The sequence below is a fragment of the Motacilla alba genome, chromosome 25 (genome assembly GCF_015832195.1).
Source record: "Motacilla alba alba isolate MOTALB_02 chromosome 25, Motacilla_alba_V1.0_pri, whole genome shotgun sequence".
Lineage (NCBI taxonomy): Eukaryota > Metazoa > Chordata > Aves > Passeriformes > Motacillidae > Motacilla > Motacilla alba.
In genome coordinates this window covers 1,808,803-1,827,624 of record NC_052040.1, presented here as the reverse complement: position 1 = coordinate 1,827,624, position 18,822 = coordinate 1,808,803, and the positions used below count along the sequence as shown (strand labels likewise).

The following is an 18,822-nucleotide window of genomic DNA, read 5'->3' as shown; positions in this document are numbered from 1 at the left end:
CGCGTGTCCTGTCCCGCTCCCGGTCCTGTTCCTGCTCTTGTCCCGTGTCCCGTTCCGTGCCCTGGCCCGTGTCACATCCCCGCTCCAGTCCCGTCCCGTGTCCCGTTCCGTGCCCTGGCCCGTGTCACATCCCCGCTCCAGTCCCGTCTCCCCCTCCCATCCCATTCCCGCTCCAGTCCCGTTCCGTGTCCCATCCCGTTCCCGCTCCAGTCCCGTCCCATGTCCCATCCCATTCCCGCTCCAGTCCCGTCCCGTGTCCCATCCCATTCCCGCTCCAGTCCCGTCCCGTGTCCCGTTCCGTGCCCTGGCCGGTGTCACATCCCCGCTCCAGTCCTGTCCCGTGTCCCATCCCGCTCCAGTCCCGTCTCGTGTCCCATCCCATCCCCGCTCCAGTCCCGTCCCGTGTCCCATTCCCGCTCCAGTCCCGTCCCGTATCCCATCCCATCCCGCTCCAGTCCCGTCCCGTATCCCATCCCATTCCCGCTCCAGTCCCGTCCCGTATCCCATCCCATCCCGCTCCAGTCCCGTCCCGTGTCCCATCCCATCCCGCTCCAGTCCCGTCCCGTGTCCCATCCCGCTCCCGTCCCGTCCCGCCGGTAACGGCACACGCCGCTCAAAGCTGAACGCCGTTTAATAGAGGACCGATGACGAACGGACACTGCTAACGTAAAAGCCAAAACCGCCAAGGAACGTTCAGCTGTCCCGCCGCTGGCGGCGGGAGCGGCTTCACTCCCGTTCCGTGACACCGGACGCTCTGGGGCTGCAGGAGGACTCGGCCCCGCGGCCCAGCCCTGCCAGGAATCGTTCTGAGCACGGCCGGGCTCTCCCGGTGCTCCCACAGCTCGGAACCGAGCTGAAGAGCCACGGATACCGAAATTCATGCGTTCTGGCAGGGAGCCTGGAATTTAAGGCACGAAGAGAGCTTGTTCTTCACCTGAGGATGTGCTTCTGGTCTGGAAGAAATGCAAAGCATCCAACGCCTCCAGCTGTCCCGGTAGGAAAAGCAAAAACTGTAACCCCAAAAACTGTAACAGCCTGTAACTGACAGCCCAGACCTCTGGAGAGCCCTGGAAATCATCCCAAAACTGGAGAGGTTTCGGGGCAGGCAGGGCCTCAGCTCGGAACCAGAGCCCAGAGGCACTGGGGAAACCTTGTGCTGGGGGATGAATTCCCTCCATCGCCATCAGGACCCGGAGCCAACCCACAAACCCCCAAACCCAGGGATTTCTGGTCCTGCCCGATGGTCCTGTACAAAATGAGTCTGGAATTCGTCAGCTGGGCTTCCTGCCATCTTCCTTCTTTAAAACACCCTGCCCTGGGCCTGCCAACGGAGCAGAACAATCCTTCAAACCCAACAGAGAACAACAAACAGGAGTGGAGAACTCAGGACAGCAGGAGATGGGCAACTAAAACTGCTCCTTGGGCTCGCTCAGCCTCCTCCTTTTGGGCAACTAAAACTGCTCCTTGGGCTCGCTGAGCTTCCTCCTTTTGGGCAACTAAAACTGCTCCTTGGGCTCGCTCAGCCTCCTCCTTTTGGGCAACTAAAACTGCTCCTTGGGCTCGCTGAGCTTCCTCCTTTTGGGCAGCACGTCCTGGCTGGAGGAGAGCTCAGCCTGGTGCACCTGCCAAGGAAAAGCAACACAGGGAATTACAGGAGCTCCGTGGGGCCAGGACAGGGCGCAGCCCACCCCCAGCAGGACAGAGGTGTGACACAGCCAGAGCCTCATCCCAGTGCCCGTGCAGATGTGCTGGGCCTGCAGGAACATCTGGATGCTGTTTCCTGGCAGAACTGACCCACTGAGGAAGGCTGGGATGTTTTCCTGCTGCCACAGCTGCAGCAAGGGGCTGCGTCCAGCAGGAACTGCAGCACAGGACAAGGAGTGCCGGGTTCAGACTGAAAGAGGGGAAATTGAGGTTGGAGATCCAGGAGAAATCCTTCCCTGCCAGGTGGGGAAGCCCTGGCACAGATGATTCCATGGATGCCCCATCCCTGCAGTGTCCCAGGCCAGGCTGGATGGGGCTGGGAGCACCCTGGGATGGTGGAAGGTGACTCTGCCCATGGCAGGGGTGGCACTGGGTGGGCTTTAAGGTCCCTCCATCCAAACCATTCCATGATTCCCATGATTCCAGCTCTGCCCCCTGCAGAGGCTGCTGAGCACCCAACAACCTCCTGAGAGCTCAGTCCTGCTGCTTCTGCCTCTCCCATGAAAAGATGGCAATGAAGCTTCAGCTCCGCTGTCCTTTTGGTTCCTTCAAGCAATTGTGGTTTGTTTATTAAATTTATTACGAAGTTCAGTAAAATCTCTTTGAAAAATACACAGGGATGGTGAGCAAACAGAACAACCTTCTCTTTTTTTGTCACATCACTGAGAAGGAAAAAGCACTAAATATGACTGGTTGGAAACAGGGAGGGACCTTAGAGCTCATCCAGTGCCACCCCTGCCATGGGCAGGGACACCTTCCACTGTCCCAGGGTGCCCCAGGCTGGCCTGGGACACTTCCAGGGATCCAGGGGCAGCCACAGCTTCTTTCCATCCCAGCCCCTCCCCACCCTCACAGGGAACAATTTCTTGCCTAAGAGAAGAGAGAAAAATTCACCCCATAGGTTTTGGAGAAGGATCTGCCCCTCAGTCAGCATTCCCAATATTCCAAACACCTGGGGAAGGCCCCCAAAAGCTCCCAGAGCTGCAGCTGCCAAGCTCAGCCAGACACGGAGCAGCACAGACGTGGGGCCCAAAGGTGCAATTCCAGCCCGGACACAACCTCTGCTCCAGCGGGGCCAGGTGGGAAGGATTTGGGTCCCCACAAGCAGCACTGCCTGCCAGACCGACCCGATTTAAGTTTAAAAAAAAAGGATTTTTCTTGGAATGAAGGAGTCACAGAGGTGAGGTTGTAATTTTGGCCCAGTGTTTCCCAAGTAGAAGCACAAGGAAGCACTGGGTGAGCTGTGCTGGGGATTTCTGGCACAAACTGATGGGTCAAACCAGCAGGAAATTTGGTTAAATATAACTAAACCTAAGGAATCTTTCTCAACCTGTGTTACCTGCATCAAATCAGCTTCCAACTCTCGGGACAGAATTCTTTTTGACAGTGTTGAATTGAATGGGAATTTAGGAAGTGATGAGAATTTCATTCTCTCCATAGCAAATGCATCCAAGCTCTGAGTTTTATTCACTGTTCGCAACAGAAATGATGAGAACTAAAGAAAAACTGATACTAACAATGCAGCTTTGGAATATCTTTCCACTTCTTGTCCTGCTCTCTGACACAATCAGCTCAGATGTTTTACGGGTCAAATGATCAACCTGGAATCAGAAAATAAATTTTGCCTTGTTACAGCAGGAAAAAATCCACGCTGGAGACACCCAGCAGGGCTCAGTGCTGGGGCATTCACTGTGCCTGAGTTCCAACTGAAATATGGGGGTATTTAAACGGTGATAACCCCTGGAAATCACAGCTTTTACAGCTGGGTGTGCTGCAGGGCCCTGGCACACAGGAGCATGTGCTGGTTTGATACAGGAAATCACACTTACCTACAGCTATCCTGTTTTAAGAAATCTTAAGGACCTGTGTGAAGCAGTCCTCCATGTATAAATGCCACCAATTTCTACATGCAGGGAATATAACCTGAGTTATAAACTTGAATTTTTAGATTTTAATCAACTTCTAAACAAGCTTTGGTTTGTCAGAATTAGCAGTGGAATTCCCATTAGGCAGTTTATTAACATGGAAATTACATTTTCACTCAGTAACAGTCCCAGCACCTGTTTGTTTTGAGAGCTGTATTTCAGAGGAACAGCCTTTGTCAGTGCTTTAGAATAGTTCTGGAAAACACCAGGAAGTGAAATGTAAAGGAATTTTGTTGCTGGAAATAGTGACTGTGGGAAATAAGGCTTCAGCAGATTCCCCATGAATCGCTCAAAGGAGGGAAGGAGCTGCACAGAAGCTCCAGAAGAAGCTGAAGATGCCAGGGCAGAGCGTTCCTACCTGAGGATTAGAAACATGGGGGGGAGTCTGGATCCCTCCAGCTTCCTCTTCATGAGGGGAATTCTTTTCTGAAAGAAGGAAAGAATTGGAGAGTTAAATAAAGATGTTACAACAACCCAAAGCAAACAACACCAGCTCTGCTCCAAGAACACTTTATAACTGCTGGGAACAGCTGCTTCCAGAGCACATCCCCAACTCCATGGAGCTCTGAACCCAATCTTCAGCTCAGCCACTTCCTGCGCCAGCCTCCAGCTCCCCGCAGGAGCAGCTCACACACAGCATCGCTGGAGGAGTGGCTTTGATCCCCAGCTCCCTCCCACGCTGCCCTGCTGAGGGGATTTGACTCAAGCCTGAAGCCTCAGGAGCCTGGTTTGTGCTGCAGGACAGGGAAAAGGCCACTCTGGGCCAGCTCCTGCCCCTACCAGCCCCAGCCCAGCTGCAGGAGCAGCCCTCAGGGAGGAACAGGCAGTCCCAGGCAGTTTTTTGCTGTTTCTAATTCATGCTGGTTTTGTAGGATAAGGACAGAAGCATGGAATGGTGAATGGGTGACCCTACACCAGCTGTGGAAACAACACAGGAATTCCAGGGTGACAAATGGGTTTCCCTGTGCCTGGTAGTTCCTGTAAATAAAATATTTGCCAGCTCGTTAGGACAAGAAATTTTCTGGATTTTTGCACGGTTTTGGAACTGTTACGACTCTTTAGAAGAATCAGGCACACCTTCATGTGGTTATTCCAGTTCTGCAGCCTACTAGAACTGTCAAGACAAAAATTCTGATCTGTATGTGCTGTTTCCTTCCCATTTCCTCCATTGTTTTTCAACAGCATGGAAATGGCAGCTGGTTTGGCAAAGCTGCACGTTACTCTCAAAAAAAACCCCAAACCCAACATTTGAAATGCTTTCTGTACAGCAAATGGGTTCCAGATTGTCTGGATGCTTCTACACAGCCTCTCCAAGAGGAGCAGATCAACAAGCAGCAATTCCTTCTTCAGTTTGTTTGGCAGCAAAGATCAGTCCTCAGGCTGCTGGGCTAAACTGGGGAATGTGAACACAAACCATGCTCTGCTTTATCTAAAATCTGGAAAGGAAGCTCCTGAGATGCCCGAGGACAGTTTGGTGTCTCGTGTTTTGAGCTGCACACAGTCTGGGTGCACGTTTTGGAGCTGTGATTAAAAGCCAGCAGTGGGGAGCTCCCAGGGCTGGAGGAGCCAGGACAGTTATTTACTGACAGATTTTATTCCCAGTGTGAGGAAAAACACTTGAGGAAACTCATTTCTGTGTGATTCATACTAACAAAAATACTTTCTAGAACTTGTACTTATTAAAGTTCCTCTGCAAGGAAAGGCTGAGAGAGTTGGGGTTGTTCAGCCTGCAGAAGAGAAGGCTCCAAGGAGAGCTCAGAGCTCCTTCCAGTGCCTCAAAGAGCTCCAGGAGAGCTGGAGAGGGGCTTTGGACAAGGGGGAATGGCTTTACCCTGGATGGGATTTGGGCAGAAATGGCTCCCTGGCAGGGTGTGAGGCCCTGGCACAGGTGCCCAGAGCAGCTGTGGCTGCCCCTGGTTCCCTGGCAGTGCCCAAGGCCAGGCTGGAGCCACCTGGGATCATGGAAGGTGTCCTGCCGTGGCAGGGGTGGCACTGGATGAGCTTTCAGGTGCCTCCCAACCCAACCCATTGTGGGATTCTGTTTTGTGATGGCAAAAACGTTCAGCTGCAATTGTCAAAGTGCTGCAGCACACAGGGAAAGGGCAGCAGGCCCCCAGAGCACCATCAGCTGGAAAAGGCCCTCACAGGAAGCAGCAGAGCCAAACCCAGAACGGTTCATAACACAAACCCCGCTCTGCTGAGTTCCTGCTCCAGGAGCAGCCACGAGGCACGAGCAGCTCCCTCTGGAGGCGCTGCCCCGGGGCCAGCGCCGCACAAAGGCTCCTCCAGCCACAGGAGCCCCGGCGCTCCCACCCCTCCGCAGCCCCGGGCTGAACGGGTGGGGTTCTGGGCTACTACAGGGGGAAAGGTGGCCGAAAGTGGGATTTCTGCTGAATTAAAGCTTAAAAAGCTGAAATTTCAAAAAAAAACAAAAACCAAACAGACCAAGACCGCTGGTGTTTGCACAGAGAATTCTGTTTCCCAAGTCGGCCATAATGAGCTCAACAGCTCAAAACCCCTCCGAGCTCCATGTGCAAACTCAGTATTAGCAAAATCTAAATTAATCAGTAATTATTAGTAACAAAAAGAGTAGAAAAAGCAAACCAAATTTATTTCTAAATAGAAACCCCGTTCAATTTAGCTTAGCTGATCAAATGGAACAGAAGATCAGAATCTTGAACAGTAACAGGAAAAAAAGATAATCATGTTTTAACATGCTAACATTCGTTAACCCAGTGCTTCACTGAATGAAGCCCTGACAGAAAATAAAGGCACAGTCATACATGTGAAGGAAATAATGAAAATTTGAATATAGAAAATGGAGGAGTTTGACAAATATAATATATGATATAATATAAAAAATATCTTATCGTTTAATAAAAATATATTATTAAAAGATAATATACTTAATAATATAATATAATATAATATAATATAATATAATATAATATAATATAGAAATATAGTATAATATAATATAGAAATATAGTATGTAAATATAATATAGAAATATAATATAATATAGAAATATATAATAATATAATATAATATGGAAATATATAATAATATAATACAATATAGAAATATAATACAATATAGAAATATAATACAATGTAGAAATATAATACAATATAGAAATATAGTATAATCTAATATAGAAATATAATATAGAAATATAATCTAGAAATATAATATAATATAATATAGAAATATATTATATAGAAATATAATACAATATAGAAATATATAATATAATATAGAAATATATAATAATAATATATAATATAGAAATGTAATATAGAAATATAATATAGAAATATAATATAGAAATATATAATATAGAAATATATAATATAGAAATATATAATATAGAAATATAATACAATATAGAAATATATAATATAATATAATATAGAAATATATAATAATATATAATATAGAAATGTAATATAGAAATATAATATAGAAATATAATATAGAAATATATAATATAGAAATATATAATATAGAAATATATAATATAGAAATATATAATATAGAAATATATAATATAGAAATATATAATATAGAAATATATAATATAGAAATATATAATATAGAAATATATAATATAGAAATATAATACAATATAGAAATATAGTATAATCTAATACAGAAATATATAATATAGAAATATAATCTAGAAAAAATAAAGAAATATAATATAGAAATATAATATATTCTAATATAATACAATATAATACAATATCATATCATATATACAAATATTACCTTGAGCTTCTGAAATATTCACATGATTCTTATCTTCCACTTCATTATCCAAGCCAGGATCGTCCTAGATTAAGAAGCAGGAGTGTCACTGACTGCAGACACACAAGGAAGGTTCCTACCCAGATGATTCAGGACACACTTTTTAGCTGGACTTGTGGTGGAATAAACTGAAATAAGTGATTGTGACATGGGAGGATGAGGTGCCATCTGTGGCTGGGACACATGGCAGTGTCCCCATGGCATGAGCTGTCCCTCTGCTGCTCCTCGTGCTGAACTGGAGCAGTAAAATTAAGGAAAAAATGAATTTAAGACATATTGTCCTGCTTAACCATGTCTGAAAATAGAGGGGGCTATGGCTTACACACAGTGAAATAACAACGGGCTTTCTGCAGACAATACACCACCAAAAAATTCCAAAAGCTACCCAAAACAAAGTCTGGGCTCTTACATTCATGTCCTGGCTCTCTTTCTCTGGGTCATCTCCGCTCAGCCCACACACCTGGAGAGGCTCGGCAGTCTCTCCCTGCTTCAGGATGCTCTTATCAACGTTCTCCATGCGCTGTCTCTCCGTTGTAATTTTCAGTTTCAGCAGATGGAAAGGTGTTGGCACTTCCCCCACATTCAGGTACATGGGCTCCTCCTTAAACAGCAGCCCCTCGTCCTTGGCCTCCTTGAAGCCTGGAGGTTGGTAATCAGGGGGTGTAACTGCAGAGACATTAAATGTGTTCCAATGAAATATGTTCTTGCAAAACTAATTTTAACTCTTTTCTCCTTTAAATACAGAGAGTTACTGCAAAAAACTGCGTGTGTGGGGAGGGGAGTAATCAATATTCAGCTTGGAGAAAATGAAGCACAACAGGCAAAGCCCTGTTAAAGCTCTTTGGAAGAGGCTGTAGATACAGAGAGAGAAAACAGAAGCTCTGATTTGTCATTGTATGTAGGAATGTGCCCCCTATGGACAGAGTGACAGAACCTTCCTCTGTCCCCCAAAAAGGAAAGAACCCAGAAGTTTCTCCCAGTGATCAGGTAGAAAAGTCACTGATAGGATCTTGGGGCTTCACCTCAAGTTTGGGGACAGCTAACTGGCCATGAGCCAAAAGGTCCCACCTGGGCCATTGAGTAGAAAAGCACAGAACAAAGAAACCAAATCGCTTTTGTGAGGTGTCTTTACCAGGAGCACAAGCTTGTGGCACCTGGATGGGTTTGAGTTTGTTATTTTGCCTTTATTAAACCTTTTTTGTTCCTGACACTGTCACATCAGCCTCCTGCTCCTTTGTGCCTTCCTGATGAAAGCTGAGCTATTCTGGGGTATAGTGTTGGGGTGCTGAGACCTCATCAGATCAGCTCGAAACCCCCTGGGCAAAACACTACAATTGTAAGGCAGTAACACGCTCAGAAAGCAGAGCCAGGTATTTGGACAGTCATCAGGCTGGGAAATTATGTTATAACCTGACATATCTGGGAAAGTCCAAACGTTTTAAACCCCAGCCAAATCCAATGAAGTTCAGTGCCACGATTGTGTTCCCGCAGTGAGATCACATCCCTTCCCCTTGGGACTCAACCTGTCCTGAGGAACAGCCACGCGTGAAACAAGCTCACTCAACGAGTCCCAGCAGCCACAAAGATTATCCACTGAAAAACTGAACAACGCCCTCCTTGGTCTTGCTTTGCAGAGCCTGATCAAGCAGGGTGTACCCTCATCATAGTAGAGCAGTTTCATGGTGAGGCAGACGTCGTTGGGCAGGGGGCTCAGGTTCTGCATCAGGATGTAGATCTTGCGGATCAGGAGGATGCTGGCCTTCTTGGTGTCTGCACAGCTGATGGGGCACTCAGCCTTCTTGTCCTTGCTGAAAGCACAGCAGCCAGATGAGTTTTGATACAGAGTATTCAAACAAACACTTTTACAGTCTGGTTGGTAACAAACATGTTCATTAACATGTTTATTGAGGTCTGAGATTGAGCACTGCAATTGTAACCCTGCCTGAGTCCTGCACGTTCTCTGCCCCTTGGGAGACCAAACCCTGAGCCAGGGACACCAGGAGAGGTCAGGGATCAGCACCTGGCACCAAGTGCTCCATCCTACATCTCACAGTGCTTAAATACCCAAAAGAAATACTGAAACAAAGAGAAAAGGATGTACCTGTGAAAGCCCCACTTCTGGGAACGCTTACCTACGTGCTTTCCCTTAAATAAAGGCACTCTTGAAGTTTCCTCAACATTGAACACATTTAGGCACTCTAAATGTTTCCTCAACACTGAAAATTTTCTACAAATCTATTTCCCACCGTTGGCAATGCTAATAAACTGGTGCTCAAGTGACTCTTGGCATCCAGGTCCAACATTTCCATGCTCCCAATCCACCAGAAGTTGACCCAAATCCCAGCTCAGTGCCAAAACCTCTCCCTCTGTTCCCCACTCCTCACACTTGAGGACCTGCAGAGCAGGGCAGGTATCCCCTGGTACTCCTTTTCTATTTTAAGGAGCATTTTATGCAGGAGGGAAGCTGGGAGGAGTCTGTCAGGTATGAACTAACTGTATTTCAATTAGTTGTCTTAAAGTAAGTCATTTCCCTGTAGCTGTGATTGAGCAAAATGGGGTGGTTTTTTGTTTTGTTTTTCTTTGGGTTTTTTAGATGTTTTTTTTTTTGGTTTTTTTTTTTAGGTTGGGGTCTTTCCACCATCCCTGTGGTGGAAGAGGGTTTGGAGGAGATGTGGAGCAGGGCTGTGTCCCCAAAGCTGCAGCAGGAGCACCAGGTGCCACTGCCAGAAGTGACCTGATCTCAGCACACGGAGAGCGGAGCAGGGCCTTCATTCCAGACAAACTGATGGGGGGAACGGGGAAATGATGGGGGGGAAGGGGGCACTGATGGGGGGAACAGGCACTGATGGGGGGAACATGGGGCACTGATGGGGTGCATGGGGCACTGATGGGGGGAATGGGCACTGATGGGGGGGAACGGGGAAATGATGGGGGGAACAGGCACTGGGGGGGAAGGGGGCACTGATGGGGGGAATGGGGCACTGATGGGGGGAATGGGGCACTGATGGGGGGAATGGGGCACTGATGGGGGGAATGGGGCACTGATGGGGGGGAACGGGCACTGATGGGGGGAATGGGGCACTGATGGGGGGTGAATGAACGGGCACTGATGGGGGGGAATGGGGCACTGATGGGGGTGAACGGGCACTGATGGGGGGGGGGGAATGAACGGGCACTGATGGGGGGGGAATGGGGCACTGATGGGGGGAATGGGGCACTGATGGGGGGGGAATGGGGCACTGATGGGGGGGAATGGGGCACTGATGGGGGGGAAGGGGGCACTGATGGGGGGGAATGGGCACTGATGGGGGGAATGGGGCACTGATGGGGGGGGGAAGTGGGGGCACTGATGGGGGGAATGGGGCACTGATGGGGGGGAATGGGCACTGATGGGGGGGGAATGGGCACTGATGGGGGGATGGGGCACTGATGGGGTGAATGGGGCACTGATGGGGGGGATGGGGCACTGATGGGGGGGAATGGGGCACTGATGGGGGGGAAGGGGGCACTGATGGGGGGGGGAATGGGGAAATGATGGGGGGGAATGGGGCACTGATGGGGGGGAATGGGGAAATGATGGGGGGTGAATGGGGCACTGATGGGGGGGAATGGGGCACTGATGGGGTGAATGGGGCACTGATGGGGGGTGAATGGGCACTGATGGGGTGAATGGGGCACTGATGGGGGGAATGGGGCACTGATGGGGGGGGAATGGGGCACTGATGGGGGGGGAATGGGGCACTGATGGGGGGAATGGGGCACTGATGGGGGGAACGGGCACTGATGGGGGGAATGGGGCACTGATGGGGGGAACGGGGCACTGATGGGGGGAATGGGCACTGATGGGGGGGGAATGGGCACTGATGGGGGGAATGGGCACTGATGGGGGGAATGGGGCACTGATGGGGTGAATGGGCACTGATGGGGGGAACGGGGCACTGATGGGGGGGAAGGGGGCACTGATGGGGGGAATGGGGCACATGGGGCACTGATGGGGGGGAAGGGGGCACTGGGGGGGAATGGGGCACTGATGGGGGGAACGGGCACTGATGGGGGGGAACGGGGCACTGATGGGGGGGAAACTGATGGGGGGGAACGGGCACTGAATGGGGCACTGATGGGGGGGGGAATGGGGCACTGATGGGGGGGGACGGGCACTGATGGGGGGAACAGGCACTGATGGGGTGCATGGGGCACTGATGGGGGGAACAGGCACTGATGGGGGGGGGAACGGGGCACTGATGGGGGGGAACGGGCACTGATGGGGGGAATGGGGCACTGATGGGCACTGATGGGGGGGAACGGGGCACTGATGGGGGCAATGGGCACTGCGGGGGGAATTCTGACGGGGGGAACGGGGCACTGATGGAGTCACTGCTTCTTCACCAGTTCATCAAAAGCCCCTGAATGTCTCCTTGAGTTTTCCAGACTGATACAGGGGAAGTGAAGCTATGGTTTGGCCTAAAAAGTGTAAAAAAACTAATCAACAAACAAAAGAATTCTGAAGAAGAGAGGAATTGGCTGGAGCAGCTTCACAGAATCACCAATGATTTGGGTGGGAAGGGAACATAAATCCCATCCCATCCCTGCCATGGCAGGGACACCTTCCACTACCCCAGGTGGCTCCAGCCTGGCCTTGGGCACTGCCAGGGATCCAGGGGCAGCCCCAGCTGCTCTGGGTACCCTGTGCCAGGGTAGGAATTCCTCCCAGGGATGCAATTTCCCCTGAACACCCAGTCCAAACCTGCCCTTTTCCAGTTTCAACCCAAGGATCCCCTCCTCATGGCTGGGGATGCCCATGTCCTCCCCATGAGCTCATCTCAGCAATGGGAACTCCACCATGACTGAGCTGTGTATCACAATTTACATTTCTATTGGATTTTTGGTGTATTTTCTACAATTTCTGCTAAATGAGGAACTCCATGTAACATTCAGCATCTTCAGATAAGTAAATCTGGTGTGAAGCTTCAACCCCCACACATGAATATCTCAAATATCCTCACAGAGTATCAGACTCTGACATTGAGCATCATCTTCTGAGCAGATATTAAAATTATGAGCATAATCAAACAAAATGACTAATTGTATTTTAGTAAGCATGTCGATAAATTAGTCTCAAGATGCAGAATTTAAAAAGCAAAGAGATCAAATGCAGAGCTGTGACATTCAGGTGTGTCCAAGGGACACGGAGCAGTCCCAGGGGCTGTACCTGCCAAAATCCAGGAGTGGCCCATTGTGGGTGTACTTGAACTTGAAGTGGTAACACTCTGTGACTGTCTGCAAACAAAGGCAGCAATTATTAAACCAATCCTGAGCACTCCTGCTGCAGCTCTGCTCAGTAACCTCTCAACCTTTAAAGCAATAACTACAGCCCAACTCCCATCCATTTACACCTGCTGAATGCAGCTTCCTAATCCTCCACCAATTAACAGTAAAAATGCATAAAACTGTTTAAAACAGAATAAAAATGATGATTCTTTTCCAGGAATCGCTGTGATAAAATATTTTGAAAATCAGCTGAAGTTTTTAGCATAAAATATTCCAGATTCAATTGCTATGAAAACGTTTCCCACGTGGAGCATTTGTGGGGACACGCAGTGGGTTTTGTGTTTTCCACAGAAGTCCCACAAGCTTGTTAGGCCGAGTCAGGATGGGACATCTCACTCTGCCACGACATTCTGGCTTCTTGCCCAGCCTGAGAATACTCAAATGCAATTCCACACATGACAATTCCCACTGACCCCAGTCATTTTTACTCCTGCTATTTCAAAATGCTCTTTTCAAAGAAATGTGCACGTTAAATATTCCTGCTTGTACCCACATTTCACTAGATCCATATTATCACCAGTGAGATATTGCAGCACATTTACCTGAGGATCTTCTGTCTGGGTATAGACCTGTGTTTTTGAAGAAAATAGAGGAATCAGAATGAGAACTGCACATCCCTTGAAGAACGTCCCCTAAAAACACGTCCCTGCCTTTCAGAGATACTCACTGCTAGGACAATCTGCCTCAGCTGTCAGGAACATAAACAGAGAAAACAAACAAACAAAAAACCATTAAATATATTTCATTGCCCGTTTGTGCTGCCCAAGCTCTTTTCTCTAGCTCTGGAATCCAACACAGGCAATTAAGGCCTGTTGGAAGAAAAGCCTCTAACTCTGCACTCCTCTCCTGTGGAGGAGAGGATTCAGCTGCAGGAGAAAACACCCACAGATCTCTGCCTTTCTGTGCTGCTGTTTACAAGAACTTGCTGCAGAAATGCCTGTGCATCCCACACTGCAGCTGGCTGAGCTCAGCCACTCCCCGAGCAGCCCCACGACTGCACTGGCACACGGAAATCAACACTGCACACAACTGAAACGAGACCGGAGCACTTACGTATTTCTTCTGCAAGGCATCATAGCATCCTAACATCCTGCAAAAACCAAATAATATTGGCAAGCTACTGCTAATTTCCACTTGTTTCTCACTAAATAAAATAGCACAAAAAAAAACCCCCTCTTGTGTTTATTTTTACTGTATTAGAGCAATAAGTAACACTTATCCATCGTTCTATCTTATTAGCAGTGATTAGCTTTGTAACACCAAAGCACCCCAATCTCTTGAAAGAATAATTAAAAATATATTCTGGAGGTAAATAAATTAAAAATATAATCTGGAGGTAAACCATTTATCAGTAAATACATATTGCAATACTTCAAACACCTTCCAACACACGTATTCATTGATCAGGGGAGCAGCTTGGTCTGGTTGCAGGTGTCCATGGCTGAGGGTTGGGGGAAGGTGAGCTTCAAGGTCCCTTCCAACCCAAGCCATTCCATGATTTCATCATAAATCAATCATTCAGCTGAACAGCAACACTGCTGAAGCACAAAGGAGTTATGACCTTTATTTAGATGTTGCCATTTCCCTTTTGTACAAGGCCCAATCAGGGAATCAAAACTTAGCCTATTTTTTTTTTCCTGATGTTCCTTTCAGTTACAGTCAACAAACAAAAATTGGGTTTGGTGTGAACAAAAGGCCACTCCCAACAGGTACCACACCCCTTGCCCTCCAAACCAGGGAGCCTGACCTGCTCAGCCCCCGCAGGCTGCCGGGAGGGGAAGCAGAACTGCACTGCCCCTTCCATCCCTCACCCAGGCAGGATCCATGAGGAAATTCCAGCCTTTCCCCTCCCTCACTCTGTGACAGCTCATGGCTGATCCACCTCAACACCAACTCTCAGCCCTCAAGCTTTGCTAAGTGCAGCTTACATTTCTGTTGGGCTTTTGGTGTATTTTCTGTAATTTCTGTAACATTCAGTATCTTCAGAGAAGTAAATCTGGTGTGAAGCTGCACCCCCCACATTCGAGACACTCAAATACCCCCACAAGGGTACTTGAGTGTCTCAAATACCCTTGTCCCAAAATCCAAACCCCTCAGCACTGCCAGGGGAGGAGCGCAGCATCCCTGCCACCCCTCGCACGAGAGGGGAAAAGGGGAACAGAACCTTTGTGGCAGTAACAGATCCAGGATACGTAACTGAGGCAAAGGCCCTACAGAGGCTTCTAAAAAGCAGGGAGAGCGCCTGGAACAGAATTCAGGGCTACTGAGAGCAGGAAGAAAACCAGAGGAAGCAGCTGCAGTCCCAGGGGACAATCCCAGCCAGCTGGGACAGGGCTCAAGCAGGCAGAATGTCACTGGCAGGCACAGCTCTGCCTTTGAGCAAGTCTGGCAGTGCCACTCTCTTACAAAATCTGTCAGAGATTTCAAAATTTAAGATGCAAAATGGTGGCTTTGAGTCTCCTGATCAACTAGAGAGGAACTAGTGGTCACACTTTTGCATTTCTGTGCGCCCTTGAGTGCTCACGAGCACCCAGAGGAATGAAATATACAAATACATCGTGTAGATATTTAGTATTTATTTAGTAAATACAGTCACTCTGCAAACAGGGATTCGTGCTCTCCTAAGCCCTGAGCTGAAAACACCATTGTTACATCTACGACACAAATGTGGGAGAGAACTTTTGGCCTTTATCTGCAAACAACCAGGAAGGAACCCTTGAGCACTTACGTGCTGAGGAAGCGTTACCTGTGCGCTGGAATCAACCTACCATTTCACCAGCTGGGTGGAGCCAGGACAGTTTTTGTCTTCTCGCAGAATTTTGACACAAACATCTCAAAAAAAATCAAAAACACATATACAGGTTTACTTAGGACAAAGTGCAATGAAAAGTTCATGGCCTAAAAGCACATATCAAGAAGAGACTAAAATTAATATTTTAACTTAACATACTGACAAGCGTGAGCACAGCTTTAATGCTCAGGTATGGGAGATCCAAAGCTGTGTCTCGTGTCAGGTACACACAGGCAGCGTGTGTGCTTGTGATATGTGTGCAAACTGATCATGGGACAATTAAAGGATGAATTCTAATAAATAACTGAGGGAGTAAAGCATGGAAGAAGGCCTTTGAACCTATCCTTTGTTTGCAATTAATTTTATAGCATCTGAATTAAAGCTTTAAGGATGCTGCTGGACAGGAACTTTCTGCACGTAGCTAAGCATTAAACAGCTTTGCAATAATCACCTTTTGAAGTATAATTTTAGAATATTGCTTGTAGTAAGGAACTTTGAAAATATAAGTTTAGAATATACATAAAGGAAACATGCTTATCTCAACACCTTAGCAAAACAGTAAAAAGCAGCTTGAGAAAGGAAGATGAACATCAACCCAAGGATTGATGGCTTCGACCAAGGGAAGCTGGACATCACTGCTATGAGATTTATAGTCCTTGCAATTAAAAGGTGGGCCCACATCTGGAGTCTGAACAGCACCAGCTGGGAGGCCTCTTTCTTCTTTCGGAAGTCGGACCCCACCATCTGGGGATACTCCTTTCTGGGGTACATCCTGAGAAAAACTAACTCACAACAGTGTATAGAATTGTGACGTAAAAATTGGGAATAGAAACTGCTGAGAAAAGCTTATGTGTACCCCTATAAATATCTGTATGCCCCAACCATGGGTGTGCAGCTGGAGGGAAAACTTCCCCCAGTGTACCCAGCGCTGCTTTGCTCATACTTTACCACATTAATTAATAAATTGATTGCTGCTTAAATATTGGCCTAGTCAAGCTTCTTATTTATAACAGCTAGCAGCAGCAATGACAAAATTTAATTAATTAATATGTGAAGTTTCCATTGCACGCACCAAAATGGCATCCAGTCGTGAAAAAGACCAAGAGGCTTTAAACACAACTCCATGACAACAATGTGTTTAAATTCTCATGGCAACAGCCCCTTACCATCCATGTATCTGGTGCCATAGGCACTTTCAGGGAAGATTCCCCTCAGGTACGTGATGCAGGACACTGCCACTGCCAGGAGCCTCTTCACCAGCATCAGGGATTGCTGCTCCGTGGCTATTTTCTTGGGAAACACAACTGCACTCTGAAAATCACAAAGAAACCAATGAATTTTTGTGATTTACAAAGTTAAGCACATTCCTTACACTTGGTGTTCCAGTATTTGTAGGACACAGCTGGTTTCTACCAAGTGCACGACAGCGAAGTTCAGATTATTTTTCTATAATTTCTTCTAGATATTCTTTATTTATAATTAAAAGACTGAATTACTCTGCTATTTACACATTCAGAAATATCACAGAGCATCTGGGTGCACTGTTCCGGCCAAACCCCCCCCATTTTTCCCATTATTGTGCTGAAATACACAAACAAAACCGTACCACAGAATTCCTTTGCTTCTGAGCAGTTGCCATTCTGCAGAGACTCCTGTGCCTGTCAATGAAACACCTGCATCAGCAGCTGGATAAGGAAAGAACCTGCAGCTCTCCAGCTTCTCCAAGGCATTCCCTGGATTTACAAACACCTGCTGCACAATTCACCAGCTCAAACAGACCTGTACTTTTCACCAAGCAGAGCAGGATGGCTCCTCTAATCATCCCCAGCATCAGATTCTTGATTTTCACGGCAGCACAGGCCTCCCCTGAGGCTACAGGATGCAATAATTAGAACATTTATATCTGTATTTCTATGAAATACGAACCTCCAAAGGCAGTTCCCTTCAGAACTAACTGCTGCCCAACCTACAAGATTTTCAAAGAACCTTATGAAAATGCTCCCCACATTTCAAAAACCCCCAGACTTGAGTTGTTTTCATCTGTAATTTAAATGGGTATGGGAGAAACTGAACCATCACCACCCTGAGCCTGACTCCACACAAACGTCCCCCCCAACTCAGGAATAACAAATGCACTCATGCCTGAGGAAAACACCTTCCTCAAGATAGAAATGAGGTCTGGATCACGAAGGGCACCGAGCTCCCCTCAGCAATCCTCCATAAACCCCCCGGTGACAGCACGCGGCCGAGCTAGGCCCCGCTGTGAGGAAGGAGCCGCCCCCCATCAGCCTCAGGCCAGAAACCACCACCTGCTTCCTCAAGGGAAACTGAGGCAAGCGGAGGAAGAGAGCGCCAAGACACAACGCTGCAGAGCAGCGCGGGGCGGCGGGCGACAAAACTCGCAGGTGACGTGCGGGTGAGTTGAGAGGTAATCGGGGAAAAACTGCAGGAGAAGGTGACGAGAGAGAAGGGGGATGAAGGAAGGGAGATGAAAGAAGGGAGATGAAGGAAAGGAGATGAAGGAAAGGAGATGAAGGAAAGGAGACGCCCGCCCTCACCCTCAGGGCGCCTTTTCCCGCCCTCGCCCTCAGCGGGCGCTGCCGAGGGGCCGTGCGCAAACGCAGGGGGCGGGGCCCGCCCGCAGCCAGCGGCGCTCGCGAAGCGCGCATGCGCAGCTCGTGCCCCGTCTGTGAGGGGGCAGGGGCCCTGGAATGTTCTGGGCTCTGAGGGGATTGCAGCGATTTTCCGTTCCCTGCGCCGGCACCCGGTGAAAAATGCGTGTTTTATGATTGGCCTTCCACAAATATTAAAATGACTATTATATGCGTTATGTTAGAAAGCTACGCTGTGTTAATTTTCTCAAGTAGTGTGTTAAATACAGTTTTAGGTTATAACGTAATGTTAAAATAGAAACTATGCATGTGGGATATTTTTTTTAAAGAGAGGAAAGAGGTACTCGCACCGAGAGAGCAGCCACAGGACACCTAAATCTTTCAGAGAAAGAGAATTTATTGCTCCATTATCAGAAGAAACTAACTTCTTCCTGCCTCGCTCAGCCCTGAAGGCGCCGTCAGGATTCAGAGGAAGAAGCTGACACTGACCAGACAGAATCCTTTGTTTGAATGGAATTTATGCATCATGTATGAGGCGTATGAATATGCAACAGGCTGTTGCTTTTAAGGGTTAATCCTCTGTTAACCTGGGTCCTTTTTCGGGCTTATTTTGCCCGGACTGTCCGTAACTCTTTGTTTTTACTGTCTTATA

General features: G+C 47.9%; 1 protein-coding gene across 7 annotated transcripts; it reads right to left on the bottom strand.

The window, feature by feature from the left end:
• Window positions 1-630: 630 nt before the first annotated feature.
• On the bottom strand, window positions 631-18,726 carry HORMAD1 (HORMA domain containing 1). Of its 7 annotated transcripts, none has more exons than XM_038162155.1 (15): window positions 18,117-18,726; window positions 17,338-17,430; window positions 17,165-17,216; window positions 16,725-16,869; window positions 15,536-15,599; window positions 13,821-13,857; window positions 13,435-13,455; window positions 13,310-13,336; window positions 12,649-12,716; window positions 9,096-9,247; window positions 7,849-8,105; window positions 7,401-7,464; window positions 3,988-4,055; window positions 3,222-3,305; window positions 631-1,622 (listed from the first exon to the last, which is right to left on the bottom strand). In XM_038162155.1, exons 3-15 carry the CDS (start codon window positions 17,195-17,197, stop codon window positions 1,542-1,544), a joined length of 1,101 nt encoding a protein of 366 aa, XP_038018083.1. In that variant the 5' UTR covers window positions 17,198-17,216; window positions 17,338-17,430; window positions 18,117-18,726; the 3' UTR covers window positions 631-1,541. The 7 variants fall into 7 exon arrangements, with proteins under 7 accessions (XP_038018083.1, XP_038018087.1, XP_038018084.1 ...); XM_038162159.1 differs by having other exon boundaries at window positions 7,900-8,105; XM_038162156.1 differs by lacking the exon at window positions 18,117-18,726 and adding an exon at window positions 17,868-18,083.
• Between the last annotated feature and the right edge of the window lie 96 nt (window positions 18,727-18,822).

Coding starts and splice junctions, on each gene's coding strand:
- HORMAD1 (XM_038162155.1), bottom strand. CDS start 17,197: ATGGCAACTGCTCAGAAGCAAAGGAATTCTGTG. Junction 16,870..17,164: donor AGAAGCAAAGGAATTCTGTG/GTACGGTTTTGT, acceptor TGTGATTTTCAG/AGTGCAGTTGTGTTTCCCAA. Junction 8,106..9,095: donor ACTGCTCTACTATGATGAGG/GTACACCCTGCT, acceptor ATGTCTCTGCAG/TTACACCCCCTGATTACCAA.